The 23,824-nt window shown below is 34.9% G+C and overlaps 1 protein-coding gene across 4 annotated transcripts in view; it reads right to left on the bottom strand.

Moving 5' to 3' along the window:
* Positions 1-22,306, bottom strand: part of LOC123865651 (eyes absent homolog 2) — a 48,116-nt gene extending 25,810 nt beyond the window's left edge. Inside the window, exons 1-2 of one of the 4 annotated variants that reach the window (XM_045906840.1) lie at positions 21,910-22,306; positions 675-873 (exon numbers count right to left, since the gene is read on the bottom strand). In XM_045906840.1, the coding sequence (XP_045762796.1) occupies positions 675-746 (72 nt within the window). In that variant the 5' untranslated portion in view covers positions 747-873; positions 21,910-22,306. The remainder of the gene's footprint in view (positions 1-674; positions 874-21,909) is intronic. The other 3 variants (XM_045906839.1, XM_045906841.1, XM_045906842.1) reach the window with 3 other exon arrangements.
* Positions 22,307-23,824: the final 1,518 nt, after the last annotated feature.

Here is a 23,824-nt window from a genome sequence, read left to right as displayed (position 1 = left end):
TTTAATAAAATTGTTTTTTAGTTTGCTACGTAGGTATGCTTTGTTATGACTGATAGGACTCTATGAGCTAAGCAAATTATTATTTGTAGGTTTAGTCACTCTTGTAGGTACAGAATACAGATACAGATTACTAAAAGCTATCTAAAGGTGCAATGAAACCTAAAGGTGCAATGAAACGCGTTTGATAGGAAGGTACTCAGATTTCAGCTGGATTCAGAAAACATCACATTGGGTGGTCAATTATTATTATTCATCATTTCATACAAGCAAAATTATTATATAAGCTCTTTAAACTGATACCTACGTAGACGAAATTAGATTTTGAGTAGATACCTAATATAGGTGCACGTAGTTACTAAGTTTTTTATAGTTTAAGGCTGACATCTATGGATCGTAGATTGTCTAGAGAGCCTAGCCTAGTGACTAGTAAACTGTACGTATTATGCGCCTGAAGCGCGCGCCAAGGACCTACGCTGCGTCTCGGACGCTTATTAAAATTGTATGAAACGATGTATGGAATGGATTAAATCGTTGACACAACTTTAATAGGCGCCCGAATAGCTCCTTATAACCTAAGAAAGGTGTAGTGCAGTTTATTTTTAAATTAATCTATGGTGCAACTTAAAAAATAGAACGTTCGGAAATGGTGCAATATAATTACAATTGCATCTGACCTTAGGCTCGTGATCCAGATTGCAGCGCGGTGAGGCGCCGCCGAGGTACCCACAGGGCATCAGTGTCACCATGTTCCTGAACCGTTCATTACGTTCGTTCGAGGTCCGTACACTTACACATCACTTTGGCGGGAGAGTTTTTATGTCATTTTGTTTTTAGGCGCGCAATGTCTTTGGTCCATTAGCCATAGCACTGTACCTACGAAAGATTTTTTGTTTTGTTAAAAAAACAATTTTACGTCGTTTTACTACTTTTGTTCATACAAGTTATACTTAAATAAAAATTTAAAAATAGTAGGTACCTAGTCATGGAGTTTCTTTATTTATTTTTAAATTTGCGATAGGTAATTAGAGTTTAAAGGGATGTGGAAGAGTTGTAGAGTTATGATTATTTCATGTAGAGTCCAGTTATATACATACCATTATGAAATATAAGTTACTTCGCTCTTTTATCTTTAAAAGGTATCTATTATTTACTTAGGTGTCATGTTAATTTTCTGCGAAGCGACTATACTACCACCTAAGATACTAGATGGTCTTCATAAAGTGCACATAATATAAAATAGGGTTAATCAGATCTAATTTTATCGATTAAAAGCATAATCAAAATTTTTTTTTTTGTTTTACTCGCAACTAAACAGATAGATCCTACTTAAATCCTTTGTAAAGAACAGGAGAGAACAGGTTGTATTATTTATTGAACTAAGTAAGTGGTCTATCATAATATGGTTAAAACAAAAGAAAGAGTTTACGAAAAATCTGATTTTGTAACTACTTGCCTACAATATCTTCTTGACAAGTTTCACAGCTGCTAATAAAAAGTCAAGGTCTGTAAAACCAATAACAACATTTTTATAATATGGTATCTGTTCGATAAAATTGGGTCCACCCTATTTTTTCATATTACGCGCACTTTATGAAGACTCACCTTCGCCTGTTTACGATAAACGGCGTTCGACACGTTTTTATTGCTATCATTATTATAGGTGAAACCACAAGTGGCCCAACTAATAAAAAACTTATATTGGTTTTGATGAAACGATTGATATTCGACATCCGTTACGAATTTCACGCCAAAATGATCAATCATTACGCTACTCCGGCGGCTAGCTATCGAAAGGCTTTAGTCATCGCCCTACATCAAAGAAAAAATAAAAACAAAAGAAAAAATATATATAGAAAAAATCTACACGCCCGGACCACCCACACGGTTTTCAAATTTCGAACGTCGATGGAACGTGTTCATCAAGTTGTCAAATCGAGTTTGACGTAATCGAGAACCGTTTTTAATTATTTTTTTATAGTATGTACTTGCTAATGCTATTAGCTTCTGTTGCTTACGATTTTTAATAATTACACATAGGTACTCGTACTCATTAAGTATATTAGTGAAAATATGACTGCGATAGTGTTAAAAACAGTTTATGCTGTAATTGTGAATAATAATAGGATGGCGTACTGGAACTTCGGGAGACTAACTTCTTATTTATTTTTATTTATTACAAAAACACAGTTTTTTCATCGGAGCCAACCCCAGAACGCCTCGTTTAGAAAAAAGGAACTCCTGGTTTTGAAATTAGAAAAAACAAAACGCCAGACCCAATTACTGTCGTGTTTGAAAATTTAAACTTAGAAATAGAGAATTAAATGTCTATAACGTTCCATTTCTCGCTACTTCGTATAAAATAGGATGGTTTAGAACAGGTGAGTTGAAGTGGCGGGGGGTTACAGTAGCGTACACTGCGCTGCGTGACGCGGAATTTATTTTAGGGTGACCATAAAATTACTAAGAGACTATTTTCGTTTTTTAAAATTAGGTAGGTACTAAACAGCTAATATTTTGAACTATGCAGCCGCAAAATCTTTGGTACAGAGAGTAGGTAGGTATGTGGTCTGTTTTATTAAGACAAAGGAAAGAAATTTGGAAGCCGGTATTTTATTTGCCACATTTTTCATTTTAGGCCATTACTAAACGACAAAAAATTTCAATTTGTAAGGCAGCGTAGATGCGCTGCTGTGCTCAGCGTCAAAAAGAGATCTCAGAAAAAAAAAAAAAAAAGTAAAAGCTTTCACTATTAGTGCAATTTCTGAATCTGTCGCAATATACTACTGTACTAAAATTAATATTCAAAATTGTAGTCTATGTATCTTCTCTGAAATGTATTAAAATAGTATAAATGCATGGTCACCCTACGTCCGCCATATTGGAACACACCTGACCCACGACGGGGGGCCGACGCTAGCACGTCACATCTCTAAAACAAGCACTTAATATAACTCATTTGATAATTTATTAATATCTTGGGAGGTATTAATTGATAAATAATTCCTTGATGTGTGAGAAAAAAATGTTCGAATGTCTCGAAAAATTTGCAGAGGGAAATACGGTCCGTTTTTGTATTAAATATAAGATGTTGTTTCCCGTAGTTTTTCGCTGAATTTATGAGACTGGGGGTTTGTCATGTAGTATCTTTTTGATATAATTTAGAAAGTCGGTCGCGATCTGTTATCTTCAATCAAAGCTCGACGACGGTTATGCAGATTTTTTATGCAGATAATATGGAGGCGGCATGCTGGTTGCGAAGATTGCGCTACAGTCTACACGCACAATTTCAACTTAAATGCAATGTTATAAGTAATTGTTGGAAGTGCATTAACAAATTATGCCTGACGCCTGGGCGATCGCTTCTTTTCAGCAGATTCGCGTCTGATTTTTGCAGTTTTAGCTTTCATTGAGAAGCTTGGGAATTGGGATGGCTCGGGCGGGGTGGTATGGCGTAGAAAGTTATGTTGGAATAAAGAAACTCACATACATTAACCAGAAAACATTATTACACGCCTTTCTTGAGCGTGTAAAAATAGGTCTTATTTTCCCAGCTAGAGCTTTTCGGGAGCTTTAGTTGATATTGCGGCGAAATGTTTTACTGCAGGAATTTTACGCTGCTTTTATCGTAATTTTCGCTTAGCTTAGATGCTTAGGTACGCTTAAGCCTATTATGCCAAGTCTAGACAGTGGGTAATATTTAATACAACGTAAGTGGCATTCCATAGGACTTGTTTCTACGGCAGGGTTTGTCATGAGCCGTGGAAATTATTTTATGGAGGTATATCTTATTATGAGTACAACCGGTTTTATGTAGAAATATTAAGTAAGTTTGATCGTTAACGATAATCGACGAGATTTTGGAATTATCATTATAGTTAGGCCGAGTACATACTGTACAGTATACCTACATCAACATTGGACGTAGACTGTCTTCATCGTTGTTTTTGCTTTTTGGATATGGGAAATTGTACGGTCGGCCTCAGAATTCGAGTAGCAATTCCGCGAAACTATTGCATCAAAAACCTGTCGCACTTAATTATAACCTTTTTCTATAAACAAGCCACACATACCTAACACATGTGCATAACCGTGCCACGCAAATTATGATCATTAAGGTGCTGAACGACTTACGGCCCTTGACTGTACCTATGTTATTACTGAAAGGGTCACCTAGGCCGCGAAATCTACTTCTCGTGTGGTAGAAGTTTTATTCGTTAAGAATCACATTTAGATCGTTGTTCAAATGAAGTTGTAGAAAAGATTTACTAATAATATTTTGGCAACATAAAAAGTGCCTACTTTGCGCAAAAAGTATTTTTACATTTTAAAATTGTATTTTTAAAAAGGTACGTTCAATTTAAATTGAAATAAAATACAAGGCAGTTGTGCCAGTATGTCACATCGGCTGTGGGAATCGATAAGGTTATAGTGTTTACGATCGAATTAAAATCGATTGCTGGTGATCGCTCGGATGGAGGCCCGTTTGTATCAATACAATCGAGACAAATCTATGTTGTGAACTATAACTTTCAGGTAGGTATACCCATCTATTTTGTAGAAATAGTAGATGTTACCTACCCGCGTCTAGATTCGCGGGGACTTGGGTTTATAAGAATCCGTGGAAACTCTTTGATTTTTCGAATGATGAAATGAAGTAGGTAAACATATGAGCGTCGTCGGAATGCAAGCTATAGCTTTACCTAGTTTCGTCAAAATCGGGCTGTGATAACAAACTGACACACTTTCGCATTTATAACCTAGTAATATTATGTGCTATTTTGTTTTAGTAAGCATGCTTCTTTTTATTTTATTTCAAACAATTAATAAACACTTTACAGTCTTGTATCTTTTCTCTGTTCAATTAACACTAACATAGGTAGGTACTTACCTGCCTCTACGTTTTCGTTATCTTCTCGTTTTTAAAACTAGCCTTTTTGCGACGGCTTCGCACTAACTACCTAAGTCGAGTGTCGCTATTTGTCAGATGCCAAAGCACTAATTTTGTTCCGGCGGTCTGTGTTTTGATTAGAAACCACCATGCACCGACAATAAGACCCATTACACACGGTCGACTAGTTGCCCGGCGACTACTTGATCGCGTGCGTTGGATCCAAAAAAGATTGAGAAATTCAGAAATAGAAAGTTTTTTACCTAAATAACCTATTACTATTGAACCGTTAAATGCATCTTTCAAAAACCTACACGCGGACAAGGTCACGGGGATAAGCTAGTTTGTTATAAAATAAACTTCACCGATAAAAGTCATCCATCTTTGAGAGTAAACGAGGCATAGCGTAGGCATGGGATGCGACGACAAAGTCGACTAAACGCTACAAGATAACGCGTCGTACGGGGCATAAATTAACATTAATTAGATGCAATTTCACAGAATTGCTATACTTAAGTACCTGTTACGTCTGACACTGACTCTGTTGTTTTCTTGTCGCGAATTCTTTTGTTTTAATTATGAAAGTGAAAAAAATCGCGTTGGGCGATTTTGGGATGGGTAAAAAATTCAAATAAGTACCTATTCCTACGCATCCCCAACTTACTAATGTTAACACGGAAAGCCGATTGCAAAATGTTCCTAATTGATCCTACAAATAAATTGAAAACACAAACAAACCACTGCATAGTTTTTAGGGTTCCATGCCTCAAAAAGAAAAAGGAACTCTTATGGGGTCACTTCGTTGTCTGTCTGTTGTGTCTATCAAGACAAGGGTAGCAAAACCTATACGGTACCTACTTATTTCTCGAACCATGAAATTTTACTTACCTTGAATCATGAAATTTTGGCAGGTAGCAATTAGCTTATATTATAGCAGAAGTCAAGAAAAAAATCCGAAAACGGTGAATTGGTGGTTACATCACAAAAAACCGGCCAAGTGCGAGTCAGTCGAGTTTAATATCAAGAAGTGTTCGATTGCAATTATTGATTCAAATTGACTGCGCTCTCACTAAATTGGTGGTAATTTTTTTTTATTGGGAGGAGGAAAATCCTCATGGATACCGTCTGACATGCCTGACTCCACTGCAGATGTTGCGCAGTGACCTACGGACTAAAAACCTCCTCCACTCTTCGATATCTCCGCTCACGGCTTCCCGGAATTGTACGAAGCACGACATATTGGTGGTTATGATGCAGGCCAATTTGGAAGGAGTATGGCAGTTACCCATATCTACCTACATGAGCTTATCTAGATTCTACTAAGAACTTATAACAATTATAAATAGTTGGCCCATACCTTGTGGCAATAATTATGTGAATAATTAGGAACTGCACTATGTAATTTTTGGTTTAAAATCGGAAGTGTCAATCATATTATTATTAGTGTCTATGATTCAGATTGAAATCTGGTGCTTTATAAATTCCGATGTCACATACCTGCAAACTACTTTTGTGTGAGCTTGTAAAAAGTGATATAAAAAATGCAAGTAAACCGCACAAAATGAGTCACAGTGTGTTATGAAATTAAATACGTACCTACTGCTGTACCAAAACCATACAAAAAGCGTATGTGTTTTTGTACTAGATATAGCGTAATACATAAATCATCTATGGACTGACTTTTAATTGGTGGAATTCTGACAGACATTTTAAAGATTGGAGAGGAATATTTGTATGTAAAACAGGGTTGCCACCTGAAGTTCGATTTTAAACTAAATCCCTGTTAGCTTCGTCTGTGTTGGAGTTGACTGGCGGGTGTGCTCTGCCTTTTTGGAGTGTTTTTTTTTTGTTAAAACTGACTGGAAAGCGCTCTAAGGGGGTGCCGTGCGTGTGTCGGCGGGCGCCGGCACAGATGGGGTCCATACTTATATAGTTTCCCTAACTTATTACAAATAACTACAAACTTGACATTGGCTAATCTTTGTAAAGCCAGACGAGAGAGAAAAAAAAAGATCCCTGTTAACATTAAAAAAGCCCGAAGCAGCGCTTAGGCTTAGGGATTTTTCTTTAAACGTGGAAATCCATAAAAGTGACTGACAGCAATAGAAAACAGTCAAGATTGAAGTCGAGTGACATGATATAAGGATGTTGACTGACAGACTTGAAATTAATAGTGCTCTATTAAATAACAATTTAATACGAACTTTATAAAATTAACCTTTAGAAAAATTAGAATCCATAGCTTTTTAGGGTGCCGTACCTCAAAAGGAAAAACGGAACCCTTACAGGATCACTTTGTTATCTGTCTGTCTGCCTGCCTGTCCGTCTATCCGTCTGTGTGTCTGTCAAGAAAATTTGTAGCGTACTTTCCTTAGACCTTAGAATCATGATCAATTTGTGGTTAGATTGTTGGTATTAATCAAATAAGTATTTAGATATACCTACAGCCTACCACTTCCAAATAAATAGGTAAGTACGATTCCACCCTAGACTTCCATCATAGAGATCGCAGTCAAGCGTTAACTTGAAGAAAATAAAGTATTCAAAAATTATTCAGTGTAAACGAGGCATAATGCTTGGCGACAAAACGGTACAAGATAACATCTTGGGACGTTAGGCATAAATTAATCGATTTTAATCCGATGCAACTCGCCAAATTACTCGTTATTGGACATAGTTAATGATTCAGACGAAAGAGGTTTTATATTTTTGCTTTGTGCATAATATTATGGGAATTTAAGCGGTGATAAGTCTTTTTTACGATCACTTAATATTATGATAGTTTAAAAAGTACATTATGAGAACTCAATCGCCATTTTTGCTCTTGGTATGCTCTATGTGTAAACTGTTATTTCAAGAGTACGATTTTAGTTCTTAATCTGAGATTAAATGACAGTTGACACAGATATTAGACATTAGTTTCTAGAATATGTCTGCAAAATTTCATGGACTTTGGTTGCTTAATATTCAAATGAAATTGGAACTACGATTGTATGAAACGAGTGACGGAGAGAGCCCTGTTAAATACTGAAATTCTTTGCAATCAAATACGGGCAAAAAAATTATAGTTTCCGCCCGCCCTCAAACATTCAATGAACATCAATACTCAGAAAACAGTTTTAGGACAACCTAGGGCAATAGGGTATTTTACACCTAGTGAGAAATGATCTAAAAATATTTATTTACGATAGTTTAGGCAATAAGAAAACGGGAAGTGTAAGTATCAGTTCACAAAATTATAAAATAAATTTTATATTTTAATTCGAAATTTTCACTTTTTTTTATCTGTGCAACGATTATGCGAACCGCTAGCCGCCTATGTACCCGCCATATTACTACGTCATCATGTCAGTAAATCCTTCCCTTTCTAATTGCATGACCACAGTACAAAAGGCCTAAGAATCGAACTGCACGAATTTGGGATTATTGATGCATGGATTAAATAGTTTAGGCTCCCCAATCTAAAAATACTTTTCATCTTTGCGTGAGGCACATGGTTTTTTTTCTTTACATTAGTCATTTATTTTTCATCAACTAGCGTGTTATGGAACGATATGCCTAATGTATGGGAAACAAGGGAACCATAGACAATTTTCTATACTGTATGCGTAAAATGAAACACCAATGATATGGATAATAACTCATTTTAAATTGTATTATTTTAATAATTTATCACCGCGTCAGCTTGTTGTTGTTTACTTTAGAATTATTATTATCACAGACTACAATCTAGTATAGAGACAAAATTACTGTGTCAATCTGTCATCTCTAGGAGGTACTTATACTTTGTGAGCTTACTATCTAGTTTACAGACAAAGTTACTCTGTGCCACTTTGTGATCTCTAGTTCCTGCCTACTCTGTGAGTTTAGTTTACTATCCCGATGACGTCATAACATGGCGTCTAGGTGCATAGCTACCGTTTTCGTCAACTTGCGCGCGAAAATTTAAAATGCAAAATTTAAATGCATTTTTTCGGTACTTATCGATTGAATAAAATTTTAAAAAAAAATCTAGTGGTAAATTATCACCTTAGGATTAAATTGAGACACTTTTCAAAAAAGAGTAAAATACCCTATTATTACGCAACTAAAATGCTACGTGTGTATTCCATAGACAAACAAAAGAACAAATTCACTCTGGTACAATAGAAAACTCACACCAATAAGACCTTTATACTGTTACTAACAGAGGCGATATTTCAGGAGCTATCCTAGTCAATTGTTCGAAATTCAATTTAGTTTGGGTGGGGCGTGGCCGGGGCTGGGCGGTACGAGAAGAAGATAGGACGTCGGATGTTCGTAATTCAAATTTCGCAGCTGTCCACAGATAATCCGACATTATAATGGAAGGCATCTAAACTTTTCAAATATTCTGTTTGTGAACTGTGAGTTTTTTAAAGATTTCGCGGTCGTTTGAGATAGATTTTAAAAATCGTTTCTCAATAAATAGATAAAATATAATTATTATCTACTAGGTACGAGTACATAGGTGCATCTAAAAAAAAATTGGCAGACATTGTTAAGAAATGGCTAAGAGTTTTTCACTACAAGGATTGCGGTAAATTAGGCTTTTTATTTTCAGCTTAGTTCAGCTTTTCCACTTTGCCTCTAATTCACAATAAAAGTTGTTATGGACCTCTATTTGTCCACTTACCTAATAAACTGATTTAAAAAAAAGGTAAGTAGGTATGTAGGTAGGATTATTTAAATTGGAATTATTCTTCAATACTATGTTTGATAGATACTTACCAACTTTAGAACAAATAGAAAAACCGGCCAAGTGCGAGTCAGACTCGCGCACTGAGGGTTCCGTACTCGGGTAGGTATTTTTCCAACATTTTGTACGATAAATCAAAAACTATTATGCATAAAAATAAATAAAAATGTGTTTTAGAATGTACAGGTCTTTACCTGAATATAATACCCTGTCATAAAAATATCTTACTTTGCAAATCGAAACAAGTTTTAATTTTTTTTTAATGATTTAACCACAAATTCGCGGTTTTCAGATTTATTCCTGTATTTGTGCTATAAGACCCACCTACCTGCCAAACATGATTTTAGGTCAACGGGAAGTAGGTACCTACCCTATTAGCCCAGTAATTTGGGCGTCAAAAAGGGGCTTATCTGGAAAGTTTTCAGAATGTTATGCAAATTGGTGGTTTTATAGATTTTGATGTGCTCTTTCCGAATTTTTATTTTGCCACCTCGTACCTTTGCCGCTCGCACCGCCATCTTGGAAAAATGGCGCCCAAAAACAGTTTTTTCACGATAACTTCTTTCCCATTCATTTTACGACAAAAATTGCTATGTAACAATTAAACTAGATACAATTTCCTACAATTTGTGTAGTCATCTTTTTTGTAGACTCAATAGTTTCAGTGTACGAGCGCCAAAAAGTCCACTCCAACACTCGTTTTGGCTAAATAACTCATTTCCACACCACCATGTGGTAGAGTGAGTGGCGTGATTTTTTTTTATGGTATCTCCAGGAGACGGTAGTCACCTTCAATTTAAGCCATCACTTCGTTCAGAGAATACTAATACTCTTCAGAATTCTGCTAGAGATAAGAGTAAATATACTGCATCGCAGTTTCGATCTCATGTGAATATGGACCTTTTTTTTGGGTTTCGAACCCAAAGGATGCCAACGGGACCTTATTACTAAGTCTCCGCTGTCATCCGTCCGTCCGTCTGTCCGTCCGTTTGTCTGTCAGCGGGCTGTATCTCGTGAACCGTAATAGATAGAGGGTTGAAATTTTCACAAAATGTGTATTTCTATTGCCGTTATAACAACAAATAATAAAAATTTCAAAATGGCTGACATGAAAAAAAAACAAACATGAAAGTTATCGTGAAAAAACTGTTTTTGGGCGCCATTTTTCCAAGATGGCGGCGCGAGCGGCAAAGGTACGAGGTGGCAAAATAAAAATTCGGAAAGAGCACATCGAAATCTATAAAACCACCAATTTGCATAACATTCTGAAAACTTTCCATCTCATATTACAGAATTACTGGACTATATAGGTTTCTTGACAGACAGACAACGAAGTGATCCTATAAAAGGGTTCCGTTTTTCCTTTTGAGGTACGGAATCCTAAAAAGAATTTAACAGTAGGTACCTAGGTACAAACGTAAAGATCGTTGGATACAAGGACCATCTAAATAAATTTAAGAATATGGCATCATGGAAATAAATAGAGAAAACTGTCAAATGAGTAAAAGAGTAGGTAGATAGATTGGTAGGCACCTACTTAGCTAATAATGTATTGTGAATAACTGAAATCAAAAATGTAAATTAGAAAAACAATTATGTAGGACATAGACCTTATACTTAATGTATGTACCTAGGGTAGGTATATTCGGATCTGTCAAGGAACAGTCTACTTATCTTTAACCAGTTTGTCCTATCTACTTATTATGGTAGTATTTATTATATGTAGACGGACATGCTGATTTTAATCTAAATTGTACATTAAGAAAAGATAGTATCGGAGATATTTACACCGTAACCAGATAAAAACTTATTGGCTATTTAATGAATTTCACGGTAGATAGTTAATAAGTATCAAATATCATATCGAACGAATCGAGCTCTCTTTTTTTCACCTAAGTATATTTTTGACTCCACAATTATTATAATAAGTAATAATTTAAGTAGGTATACCTACCTACTACCCCAAGAGATTAAGCCAAAGTCATAGTCAAAGATTTTTAAATTTAACTTATGCCATCGTTAAACTAAAAAACACAACAATAACAAAAGTAAGTAGGTATTTTTAGTATAAGTTTGACAAAATTGAATCTTTGATTTAATTTCTATTTCATTTTGCTTGAGGTTATAAGGTTAGGTAGGATTTATTTATTTAACTTTCGCCTCTGTAGTTGGTAACATGAAGATAGTAGGCTATCAGAACATGCAAGGCGTTGCACTTTGCTGTTTATACAGAGTCCATATCAGGTACACATTACCTACGCTATGCTCCCCTGGTGGTCGCGATACGTCAAATACGATGATGTCACAAGTTTAGCTAGCGATCTTGACTAGTGAATCCAGTGAATCCAACTAACTGCAGTGCCATAATATTATTATGTGGCAGGGAAATAATCAAAACCGAGATTTAATCATTCCGTTAAATGTTAAAAACTCAATTTGACCATTTCACTAAAGAAATCTAATGATTTGATTATTTCACTAAACAAATCTAGTAATAAGTATCATAATATACATACCTATACACGTTGGCACGGAGCACACAAACTTCAATTCCCTATTTTAACCTCTTAGGGGTTGCATTTTCAAAAATTCTTAGTGAATGTCTACGTCATACCTAATAGTTATCTGCATGCCAAAGCACGATCCGTCCAGTAAGTAGTTTGATCAGTCAGTCAGTCAGTCAGCAATTCCTTCTACTTACTCGTAGATAGGAGACTTATTTCAACATTGATGTAATATTACAACGCTATCGCCAACAAAGTGCGCTTCCTTAGCGATGTCTAAGTAGGTACTTCATAATAATTTATATCAAATTAAATGCTAGACTTAATAAATAAGGAATTGTTTACCCATTTAAGTTGCATATATTGTAAACTTAGTGAAATATAATAGATACAGTCGTCATAGGTCGGCGCTTTGATATCTATCCTTTGGCATCTTTGCATTTGATATTATGTGCCATTTGCATGCGTCATTGTATAATTATTATTATCTAGGTACTTTAAATAGCGTATTGTTTGTATGGGTATTTTCAATCGTAGGCATATCAAGAGTTACCAAAGATAATATTATGTAATTGTAGCTAGGGCTGGTTGTCGGCCAGCAGGGAGAAGTGGCGAATGCTGGTGAGGCGTATAACATCTGACCTCAAAGACGTTGCTTCGTGATGACCACGACCGCTCTGCCACGAGTGTTACGTCGCAGAAGAAGAAGAAGCAAAGGCAACATGACAAGTGACCACTGTCCACCGGGTGATAAGATAATACGGGTGATAACCGGGAGATCGGTGATGTTGAGCCCAGTAAGATGGTGCCCTGCGGGGTGATTTGCTAACTTAGTGATCATCACTGATTGAAAGCCATCAAATTCATTTGACATTTATTTCAACCCGACTGCGGCGAAGCTCAAAGGAGGGTTATCAATCTACTTATTGACGATCGGTCAGTGAAGCAGCAATGTAAAACCAACCAATGTCAAAAATCAAAATATGAGCTTGACGGCTTTCATTCAGTGACGATAATTGAGTTATCCTGGTAAGTAACATTATTAAATTATAATAGACACAAACAGAGACAATGCCAGGTTTACACCCACCAGTGTAAGCGACTATGGACGGGTGCAAACCTACTTAGCTCTGTCGCTGACATTGTACAATGTATCAGTGCAAGAATTTTCAGGATCGGCTCGTTTACTAGTTACGGAGATTACCTCCTACGTCCAAACTTACAAAATTTACCTCTTTAAATAATTTAAATAATGATATATCTGATTTACATTCCCATAAAATATTAATTCCTCATTTAGGTAACTAAATGGCTCATGTGGCAATGCTTTTTTAATCTTCACCAAACTGGCATAGGACCACCTCGGAAGTATGATCTACCAAACAAAATATTATCAAAATTGCTTCATATTTGGGGGAGTAATAGCATATCATACAAAAAATCATATACAGTCGGAACTTCCTCCTTTTTTTGAAGTCGGTTAAAAAAAATAGTTGCAATTATCCATAAACGCTGGTGTTGAAACCAATATTGGAAAATGGAAGTTATAGGAAATCTGAAAATATGGGCAATCTATTGGAAATGGTTTGAAATCTAGATTTACACAGCGTTGAACTCGATTTTATTTATTTTTCAGTATTTTTATGCGTCATATATTATACGGCAGATTGTAGGGCAACGGCTGTTAGATATCCTTAGTTTTATCTATATTTTTTGGAACCCAAGGTTATTTTTAGGTTTAGTAAAATGAAATATCTTTTGATAGAGTTGGTGCAGTGTTTAACAATAAAAATGTGTCAAATTCATCTGCCTAATTCCAACATAATCCATATCAAATCTGAAAGGTTTTTTGAATAGATCGTGATAAAAGTTGGGTGAACAAAAATTCGTCGCTCGAAGATACGTGAGATAAGGGACGTTGAAAGGACCGAGATGATTATCACGGTGGCCTCTTACACATTCCTGAGTTCCTGGTACAACGTATGAATTTATAATTTTACTGTAATAATATATATTTTTTATTTATTTTTTTATTTATTTATTATACTGTAATAATATATTTTTTTATTTATTATACTATTTTTTTTATGCCTATCCTATAAAGTAAGTAGGTAAGTGTTATAGATAGAGAGAGATTATACTTAAAATATATGTAGTAAACGAGTAACGTGTGTAACTTTAAATTCTACTAGCCGATTCCCGAGACTACGTTTGCCTGGGTTTAGTTTTTTTTAAATCCCGAGGGAACTTTTTAAATTTCCGAGATACAAGTAGCCTGTCACTGTCTAGGTCTTTAACTATAGGTAAACATGCAAATAATCACGTTTATCCGTTGCTCCATTAAGACGTGATTAACGGACACACCAATAAAACAGCAAACAAAAACTTTCGCATTATTATAATACTATTGATGGTTACTTAGTATTGCAACGCCCGGCCGTATGTTATCATAATTAAATTTTATAATTTTGTCATTTTCTTCTTGCATTTTGCGTCCCTAGTGAGTGCGACAGAAAGTTTTCTCTGATTAGATAGTCAACTATCTGGTTACAATGAAATTGACATTAGCCTCTTAGTGACTTTATTTAAAATATATGGGAGGTCATCCAAGAAAAGTTGTGTTACGAAAAATGTCTGCTTTTGACAGTTTTGTATAGACATTAGACAAACAAAAAGTTTAAACTTTCCCAAGCAGTAAGCACAATCAACGCGACAACCGCGTTGCAAAAGCCCAGAGAAAGTGTCACTGGACTTCACTGAAAACTTGGGTCGCAGGTGCAAACATAATTCAAAACACTAAACAATCTCAATAAAAGATGAGAGAGAGAAATAAGATTTACCTATCTAAAGGTAACTTTACTGACTCAGAATCATTGTTCAGTTTCTTGCATAAATCTATAGTGGATGTTTGCTGAAACATGAACCGACGCGACTGTATAGGTTTACGACAAAATCTGAATTAAGATCTATTAGCTGAGATTTCTCTGATGAAATACAAAGTGTCGAACAGTACGGGCCTTTGTGCGGTGGGTCTTAAACGGATGTATTGTTTAAGCCCACTCGGTATTTTCGGCCATTTATTTCGTGAGTAATCACTGTAAACATTATTTTTAATATGCCGGTTCCGGTCGTTTTCGTATGCCCAAATCTAACCATTGAGATTTGTTGATTCGTATTCACAAACAAACAGTAGGTACAATATTATTAGGATTTCTGTGAAAAGGTTCAGTTAAAAAATTATTTAAGAAGGTTATAGAGATAGAGTTAAAGAAGTAAGAGATGTTATGATGAAATCTAAGATTAGTCTCCGCTGCATCCGATCGCAACGACAGAGAAGACAAATCCTCAATCTAAGGATATGGGGAATATTTCGTTAATTCATGATTTATTTTCTACCATAAATCAGTGTTATCATCAATCACATATTATTATAAACTCTACTATCAGAACATCGAAATATTTATCAAATTCCCAAGTAGGAAACGTATTAATTAAAACAACACCAAAGTTCAGTAACCATGCCCTAAAAACGGGGGACAAAATAAACGAGACAACAAATGACCATAAGGTCCAAGAACAATCGCCACATGTGGCCACAGATTAACGAAAAGAAAAACAAAATTAATATCCACATCCCATCCCTTTCTAACCCCATCAGATTAAGTATATCCGTCCTGTTTCAACGAAATCATTCTTGGAAGTGCCGGAGCAGCGCGCGCGCACAATGCGGGTGTTGTAGCCACGAATTTCAAATTTAAAAAGATAAGAAAAAAAAATTTGCTCGCCGGTTGGCTTGTGCTAAATAGCATTTTTGCTTAGATCAATTGCGTTTTCAATGATTCTATTATAAGTAGGTAGGTACTTACAAAGAAAGCTTTGTCAACTTCTAACAGAGCTGAACTAAGAGTTCTAGATCTAATTTTATTTTAGTAAAAACGCTTTCAGGATATTATAGAATAACAACCTATAGTCTGCAGTGACAATAATATATATTTTTTGCTGTTAGCAGGGAAAGCAAGGGGAAAACTGACCAACCAACAATCATAATACATAATATTATACTTAATTACCTAGTGGAATCAATGTTTGTCTTGTGAGTCGAGTCTATGCGTTCGCGAATTGCTCATCCGATTGAGATGAAAAATTTTACGGCTGTTTTGCATTATCGGGCATAATTTTAATAGTGTAGTGTAGAACCTAGCTATTTAAATCTAAATACATACTATATATATGTAAAAGGAACAGTGTTCACTCACTGATTAACTCTTCAACGACCAGCCCGTACTCTTGGATCTAGAATTCAGCACAGAAGTTTCCTTCATAATGTAGCGTAAGCGTAATGTAATGTATGTAATCTTTGTCTACATTATGAAGGAAACTTCTGGGCTGAATTCTAGATGTATAGATATAAGATAAGACCCGATTTTCCTAAAAATTTTCCACGGGTGCAAAGCATTAGGCTGGCCGGTCTCAAGTAGTGGACTAGTGGTATATTTGGTCCTTAGTCCTTCCTAGTACAAATATTAATAAAGGCTTATTTTAAATTTAATAAATTATTAAAAATAATTATTTCTAATATTATTCTTTTTATAAATTTAGATTTATCGACATAACTGTCGGTTCACCAAAGCATTCGATAAAATAATTTTTATCGAATGCTTTGGTGAACCGAGTGAACCGTTGCTAACTTTACTTTTCAAACCTTGCATAGTATTCTATCTGAGATGAAATTTTATCTGAAGAGAACGGAGTCAATATGACGTCTTCGACATTATTTAACCTTTTATTAATGAAGTGTGCGTTGTCCTCTTTTTACAGGCACGAGCTCACTAGTGTTGAAAAGTGTCGATCGGGTCTATCGATCTTTTCTTGAAGACGATGATCTCCCTGGGGCGCAGTGGTAAGCGGAGATCCAGGGTTCGATTCCCAGGGTTCCAGAGTTCTAAATTATATCCAGTCTGGTCTGGTAGAAGGCTTTGTGGCTAGTTAATCTACTAACAAGTAAAACAATTTTTAAATCTATAGTTTTCAACAAGTAGCCAACTGCTCAGTTAGGTAGTTGAGATTTGATTACCCAATCGTAAAACAATTGCCATTCCCTTCTGTGAAATGAATTTTTATAGAGTTTCAAAACATAATAACTACATACTTAGCTACTAATTCAATGTTTGTCAATTAGGATGAGAGTTGCTTAATTAGGCAGATACATGCAAAAGCATAGTCCCATAAATCGAATCAGGTGAAATTATTTTACGTTACTATTCACATTATACATAGACGCCAAATGTGAAATTATTAATAAAGTGCAGAAATTGGCCTACGCTATTTACCTACCTACCCATTCTTTGTTATAAGTTATAATTTATAAGTATGAGCTATGTAGACTAGTTTATCCAAAATATCGATATTTTGCCTATACCATTGAGCATCACTATTCCTTCGAGAAGCACGCTTGACCAAGCTAAGTAATCCCGACGCGTCTGGTTTTAAAAGTACAAGAGATTCGCAGAACCGCCACCACGCCACGCTTCGGTAGGCAAAGACTTAGTGCGCCTTTGTATTTTTTACTTTTTGCCTATCTTTGTTTAATTAGGCCCGGGTATTTGCAGATGGCACCAAGTACGATAAACCACGAATATTTTCGCACATACCATTGTAGCCCCTATTGTGTATTAGATAAGTGTTTCTATGATTTGAAGAATATGTCGTATAGACCTAGTAATGGTGACTGTATGTGTATTTCATGCGTCGACGGTAGCTTTGGGAATTTTGAAAGTTATTGTTTTATTATTGCTAGAGTTTTACGTTCGTGATTTTCATTTCCAGTCGTTTGCATTTTGTTACTTAGCTGACCTCTACATACCTACCTTCGTCACATTAATAATTTAAACTTAGAATTTATTTAGAATTCGGTTCATAAATTTTGAACCAATGAATTACCAGAAAGAATATCAAAAAAAATCTAATTAGGCGACGCACTGGCATGATAGTGCGTAACGTGGATTCTCCATTTCAAAATAAAAAGTTTTAAAAAGCGTGATAAGAAATTAAATTTAAAATTTAAAAAACCTCCGATACAAAAATCTCTAAAAGTAAAAAAATAATAAGTAAGTAATATGTACATACATATTTTGTTTTTACACAAGCGAAGAGGAGGCCAGAGCTCATGTAGTAAGCCAATGATGATGGTGATGATGATCGATATAAAACGTGGCAAAGCAGTATCGACAGCTATCAGTTAAATAGGTGCTACGCCGACTGACGGTAGCTGGAAATTCTTTTTTCGTTTTGAAAAGAATTATAAAGATTGAACTTTAGATCTCATAACAAATACGCAGTTATGGCACTTAAAGTTATTAACACAAGGGTTTCATTTCTGAAAATGCACTATGAACAATCTTATGGGATTTACATCGGCTTATGTCAGATTGTTTTAATTTCCATTAAGTAAGCAAGTATGATCTTTATTCTTATAAATTCAGAAAAATAGCAAGAGAAGTGGAACTTTTAAAGTTAGTAGTGAATTTGATTTTTAGGGTTCCGTACCTGAAAAGGAAAAACGGAACCCTTATAAGATCACTTTGTTGCCTGTCTGTCTGTCTGTCCGTCCGTCCGTCCTTCCGTCGTGTTTCTCAAGAAAACCTATAGGGTACTTTCCGTTGACCTAGAATCATGAAATTTAGCAGCTAGATAGGTCTTATAGCACAAGTAAAGGAATAAATCCGTACACCGTGAATTTGTGGTTACATTAGGTATATAAAAAAAATGTGTTTCAATTTTCAAAGATAACTACCTATACCAAGTGGGGCATCATATGGAAGGGCTTTACTTGTATATTCTAAAACAGAATTTTGTTTATTTAAAAAAAATTACCGAAGTACGGAATCCTCGGAGCACGAGTCACTAGCACTTGTCCGGTTTTTAGCATACGGCCAACCAAAAGAAGACTGGCCAAAATAGGTTACAATATAAATAGGTATTAGTAAGTACAAAAAAAATGTGCCTAATACATGTTTTAGTGGTCTAAAAGCATCGTCGCATTATTGCCTTTCTAATGAAACGATTTATGGTTGGTGCACACCGGTGGGATAGTTTTCTAAGTCTATAATGGACATACTAGAAACATTTTTTGTGTACTGGACAACGTATTTTATAACTAACTGCCTGAACCATGTCTAGTATACCTAGATGACAGATGTATATTTGTGAAGCAGGTTCTGTATTAGGTAGATGAATGTTTTGATAAACACCTATCTACGCCTCTTTATTATGTATTTTATAAGCATTTTATCCAGATTTATGGTTCAAACTCTTGGATTTTCTGCCGCTATTGTACCTACTTAATATAAGATAGAGATCTAGGAGAGTAAGGTAAAAAAGTAGGTAATCCGAGGTTATTTAGCTTTGTAAGAGGGTTTAAGCTTCTTCTTTTCAAGAATTCTCTTTGTTGGAATGGTTTGATGGGTTTTCGCCATTCGCAGTAGGTATTAGGTATAAGTTACTATACCTACATAATTATTATGTACGCTATACATCCATTGTAGTCAGTATGTCATATTCCAAGTAGATTGGTATTGCTCGACAGTCTACACTCCCTTTTTCTCCAAGACTTAAAATAAAGACAAATGAATATTTTGCGACGATCTGCCTAATAAAAAATACATTTTAACATTTTATTATCTCTCCCATTAGGTATATTAACAATCTAATAAAATTTAAACTAACTGTGTTTTATGACAATCATGCTATAAAAAATCCCATGTCATGTTAAATTCCACATCGACCGTTAAAAATCATAAGTTACGTCAGGGACAGCATTCATTCAAGTTATAAACATATAAAGTTAAGGCTATTTAAAAAAATTATAAGTTCGTTTGATTTACTGTCAGTAGTTGTTGATTTAATGTCTCCATAGAGCTAACTTCTTCCTCCTCTATCAGCTGTGCGTCTATGTATAAGTGCTCTATGGAGCAAAAAATATGTCTGAGTAGGCTACTACCACTCTGATTATGATTACCGGCGCACAGAGAAAGGTGGTTTTTTCGAGCTTCTTCAAAGAAGATTCCTATAGGTAAGAGTTTCCAAGGTAAACTGGTTTCAAAGTTCAGGTAAACTGTACTTATAAAAAATTTAATTTTTCAACAATTATAATTGTTGAAAAAATTCCATTATATTTGGGAAAACGCGCCCGTACTATAACCGTAATAAACGCAAAAACTAAAACAAACCAAACGTAGAATTCATAAACACCTTCGTTCATAAATTCATTACAAACAATTTTACTTTATCTAAGTAGGTACCTACCCTACTTACCTTACTAGTTATTTTCCCCACGTAGGAGGGAGGTTTTAGAGTTTCCTACCTACCTATTCGAAAAAAATAGATGAACATTATGTACCTAACCTACCTACCTACTGTAGTAGAAAAAGTATAAGTAGTTCTATGTGTAAAATAGAATCATATGAGTAGATAGTTACCTATCACAGAATCTTGAACAGAATACTTGGGGAATCACCTAATACGATAGGTAAGTAATATGTACGATCTGTCAGTATCTATGATGTTTTCACTTGACATTGTAGGTATCAAAATTTTTTGTCGCCGTTTTACATAAATCTATGTTACAGTCAAAACTCTTTTTCGCTCAAAACTGCCTTTAACTGCAAAAATCAGTCGAAAGTACTTTTAACCAAAAAATGTTGATTATTATTATTTGTAAAAGAAGAAATATACGCACCTACTATAGTAATTATCTATTAATTTTAATAATAATATACTCAAATAAGAAAATCTTAGTAACGCTAATCGCTATTAACCCTAACTATTTATCTTATTGATAGAATATAAAAAGAATGTTGAAATAAGTAAAAACTGTGCAACAATATTAAAGATTTTTTCGCCGTGCCGTTCTTAGGTCTCGGCGCTACATTCAATTTGCAATTTCGGTTAAAAAAGCTTTTACCTGAGTAAACTTTTTTTTTTTAAATTATATTAAACGTATTCAATAAATCATAGTAAGTTAGGGTTCAACTTCGTAAATAACAAATCAAAAATAAATAAATTTAACAGAACGTTCCCGACGGCAGAGTATAAAATGTATAATGCGTAAAAAAAGACTTCTCACGCGCCATTTCAACTTTATGTGTCAAATGTCATATCAAAAGTACGATTTTAGTCCTTAATTTTAATGGCGAACCGTACTTTTGATATGACAGGTGACCAATAAAGTTAAAAGTTAAAGTTAATTAAGTTAGTTTTGTACGGACTAAGAGGATGTCGAATAAAATCACCACATCAATATTTTAACCTTTTTTACTGAAATTTTCAGGAGTTTTCAAAGTAAAACTCTACTAACTTTACGCAATTATATAACTTTTCAAAGCTAAAGCTACCTAAGCAAAAATTTGATAGCTTTTCAAAGTTCCACGTAGAGCTTGAGCGCGAATTTCCTTATCTACCTATTTCAGGAAATTTAAACAAGGGCAGTTAGATTACTGTTTTTTTGGAGAAAAGGATGAAGACTATACCTACCTATAATTTTGGTAGGTATAGTCTTCATCCATTTAGGTGACCAGTAGGTACCTATACATGTAGTTCAAATAAAAGATGAAGTAAAACTTGGTAAATCTTAAAGTTGTGGCAAACCTACATATATAGAAATTATAAAATTATTGAAATCATTTAGATAAAAATGTTTAGTAAAAGTCTTAGAACCAAAAACATTGTTAGTGTTTTGCAAACTCCAATTAGATATCATTAAAATCTTATTAGTTTTAGTAATAAAAATCATTTTGAAAAACTGCGAATTACCTCCAGCCTTATCGTCTGCATTCCCGCTACATTTGGAATTTTGAGTTTGTTTTTGCATGCGCTTTAGCTACGAATTAAACCATGCCATCGTTTTAACCACACCACCACAGTTTCCAAACCGTATCACCTCACTTACCCGAATTATTAAACTCAGCAAACATTTCACGTAAATAACACAAACACAACACTAAAAAATTACACTAAAGTCCTGTTTAACCGTAAAATAATACAAAAAAAATTACTTATGTTTGCTTCTATCTTTAAAGACGGGTTTGTCAAAAGATCCGGTTTGTATTTTGTCTGACGATAATAGTCCCGTAGGATATTTAAAAAAAAATCGCCTCGGTATACAATTTGTATTGAACAAAAGCAGTGCTTCGCGGCTATCCGAAGCTGTACTGAAATTCTAAACCCCGACTTCGGTGTCTGTGTCGAGCACCCCCCATTACTAAATTTCCAGTCGGACTTAAAACGACTCAATAATCGATTCTAATTAATCTAAAACCAAGCTTAATATCCTGAGATAAAGTTGAAAATGCTGTTGCGCTTGTCGTCAATTCAGACATTTATCAAAATGCCCGGTCTGCTACAAGGCTATGAGAACGTATAATTTAAAGACGGTTCAGATAAAGGCATCGAGCGAATATACTGGTCCCGCTCACTCATGTCGAAAAGGCGGGTACAGCTTTCCATGATGTCCCATTGCTCATTTTTTGCTATTCTGTATTAAATTACGTATTATTTTGTGAATTAGATTGTGCTGCGGTATCATATTTTTGCTTACTGCCTACCAGCAGGCCGATTCAGAACCCTTCGATAACATAATTGTCGATCGATTCGGCAAGTTGTCGTTCGATAAAATGTATTTTCAATTCAGAATAACCGAATCGACAGTGAAATTGTCGAAACCGAAACCGAATCGAACAGACGTAGATATCGTTCGATTACAACTATCAAACGCTATTCACAACAACCTAACCGAATAATATTTGTCGAACGTCCGATAATTTTTGATGTTTACTTATCGAAAGCTATAGGGCATTCGATATCTTTTTGTTTACCTAGTTTCGTACCATCGTACAAGAAACAACAGTTTTGAAACTTTGAAATTTAATATTATTTGTTGTTATAGCGGCAAGAAATACACATTTTGTGAAAATTTCAACTCTCTACCTATTACTCTTCACGAGATACAGCCCGCTGACAGACAGACGGACAGCGGAGTCTTAGTAATAGGGTCCCATTGGTGCCCTTCGGGTACAAAACCCTAAAACCAGCGGACAAAAATCACAACACCGAGCTTAAAAAAGCTAGAACCCAGAGCCGTAAAACCAGTTAATAAAAAAAACCAAACTTGCCATTGATTGACAGACGTAATTGATGTTTGACATTTGTGTTGTATTTACGAGGATAGCTTTAATAAAACTTCACTAGTACATTTCGATGTTTTTCTCTCGAAATCAATAATTTAATAAGCTATCATTTTAAGTAATGACTTAAATTACCTTCAAGATGAATAAAAGTTATTTTTTAATGTTTAACTTGAATTTAAAAACAAGTAAAATTTTGGTAACATAACATACTTTATAAATGCACATGTAATCGCAATGTTTCTTATCGAAAACGGTATCGTAATCGAAATCGAATCGAATCCTTTTGTCGAACGTTCTGAATTGCACGATAAAATTTGTTCGATTCGAGATCGATACCGAATCGAATCGATTCGTTATGTTATCGAAGTGTTCTGAATCGCCCAGCTGGTGCCTTTTCATGGGATGGATGGGGAAGCAGGTTGTTGATATTTTATGCAATGTACCTATGTCATGCTTTTATTTGAATCATTTGACATGGAACTTTTTTTTAAGTTTCAGATTAAAAAAAAATAGAGAACAATTTTTCTAAAAG

The sequence above is a fragment of the Maniola jurtina genome, chromosome 5 (assembly GCF_905333055.1).
Source record: "Maniola jurtina chromosome 5, ilManJurt1.1, whole genome shotgun sequence".
NCBI lineage: Eukaryota > Metazoa > Arthropoda > Insecta > Lepidoptera > Nymphalidae > Maniola > Maniola jurtina.
Note: the sequence above shows the minus strand (reverse complement) of the source record. Positions and strands in the feature narration are given on the sequence as shown.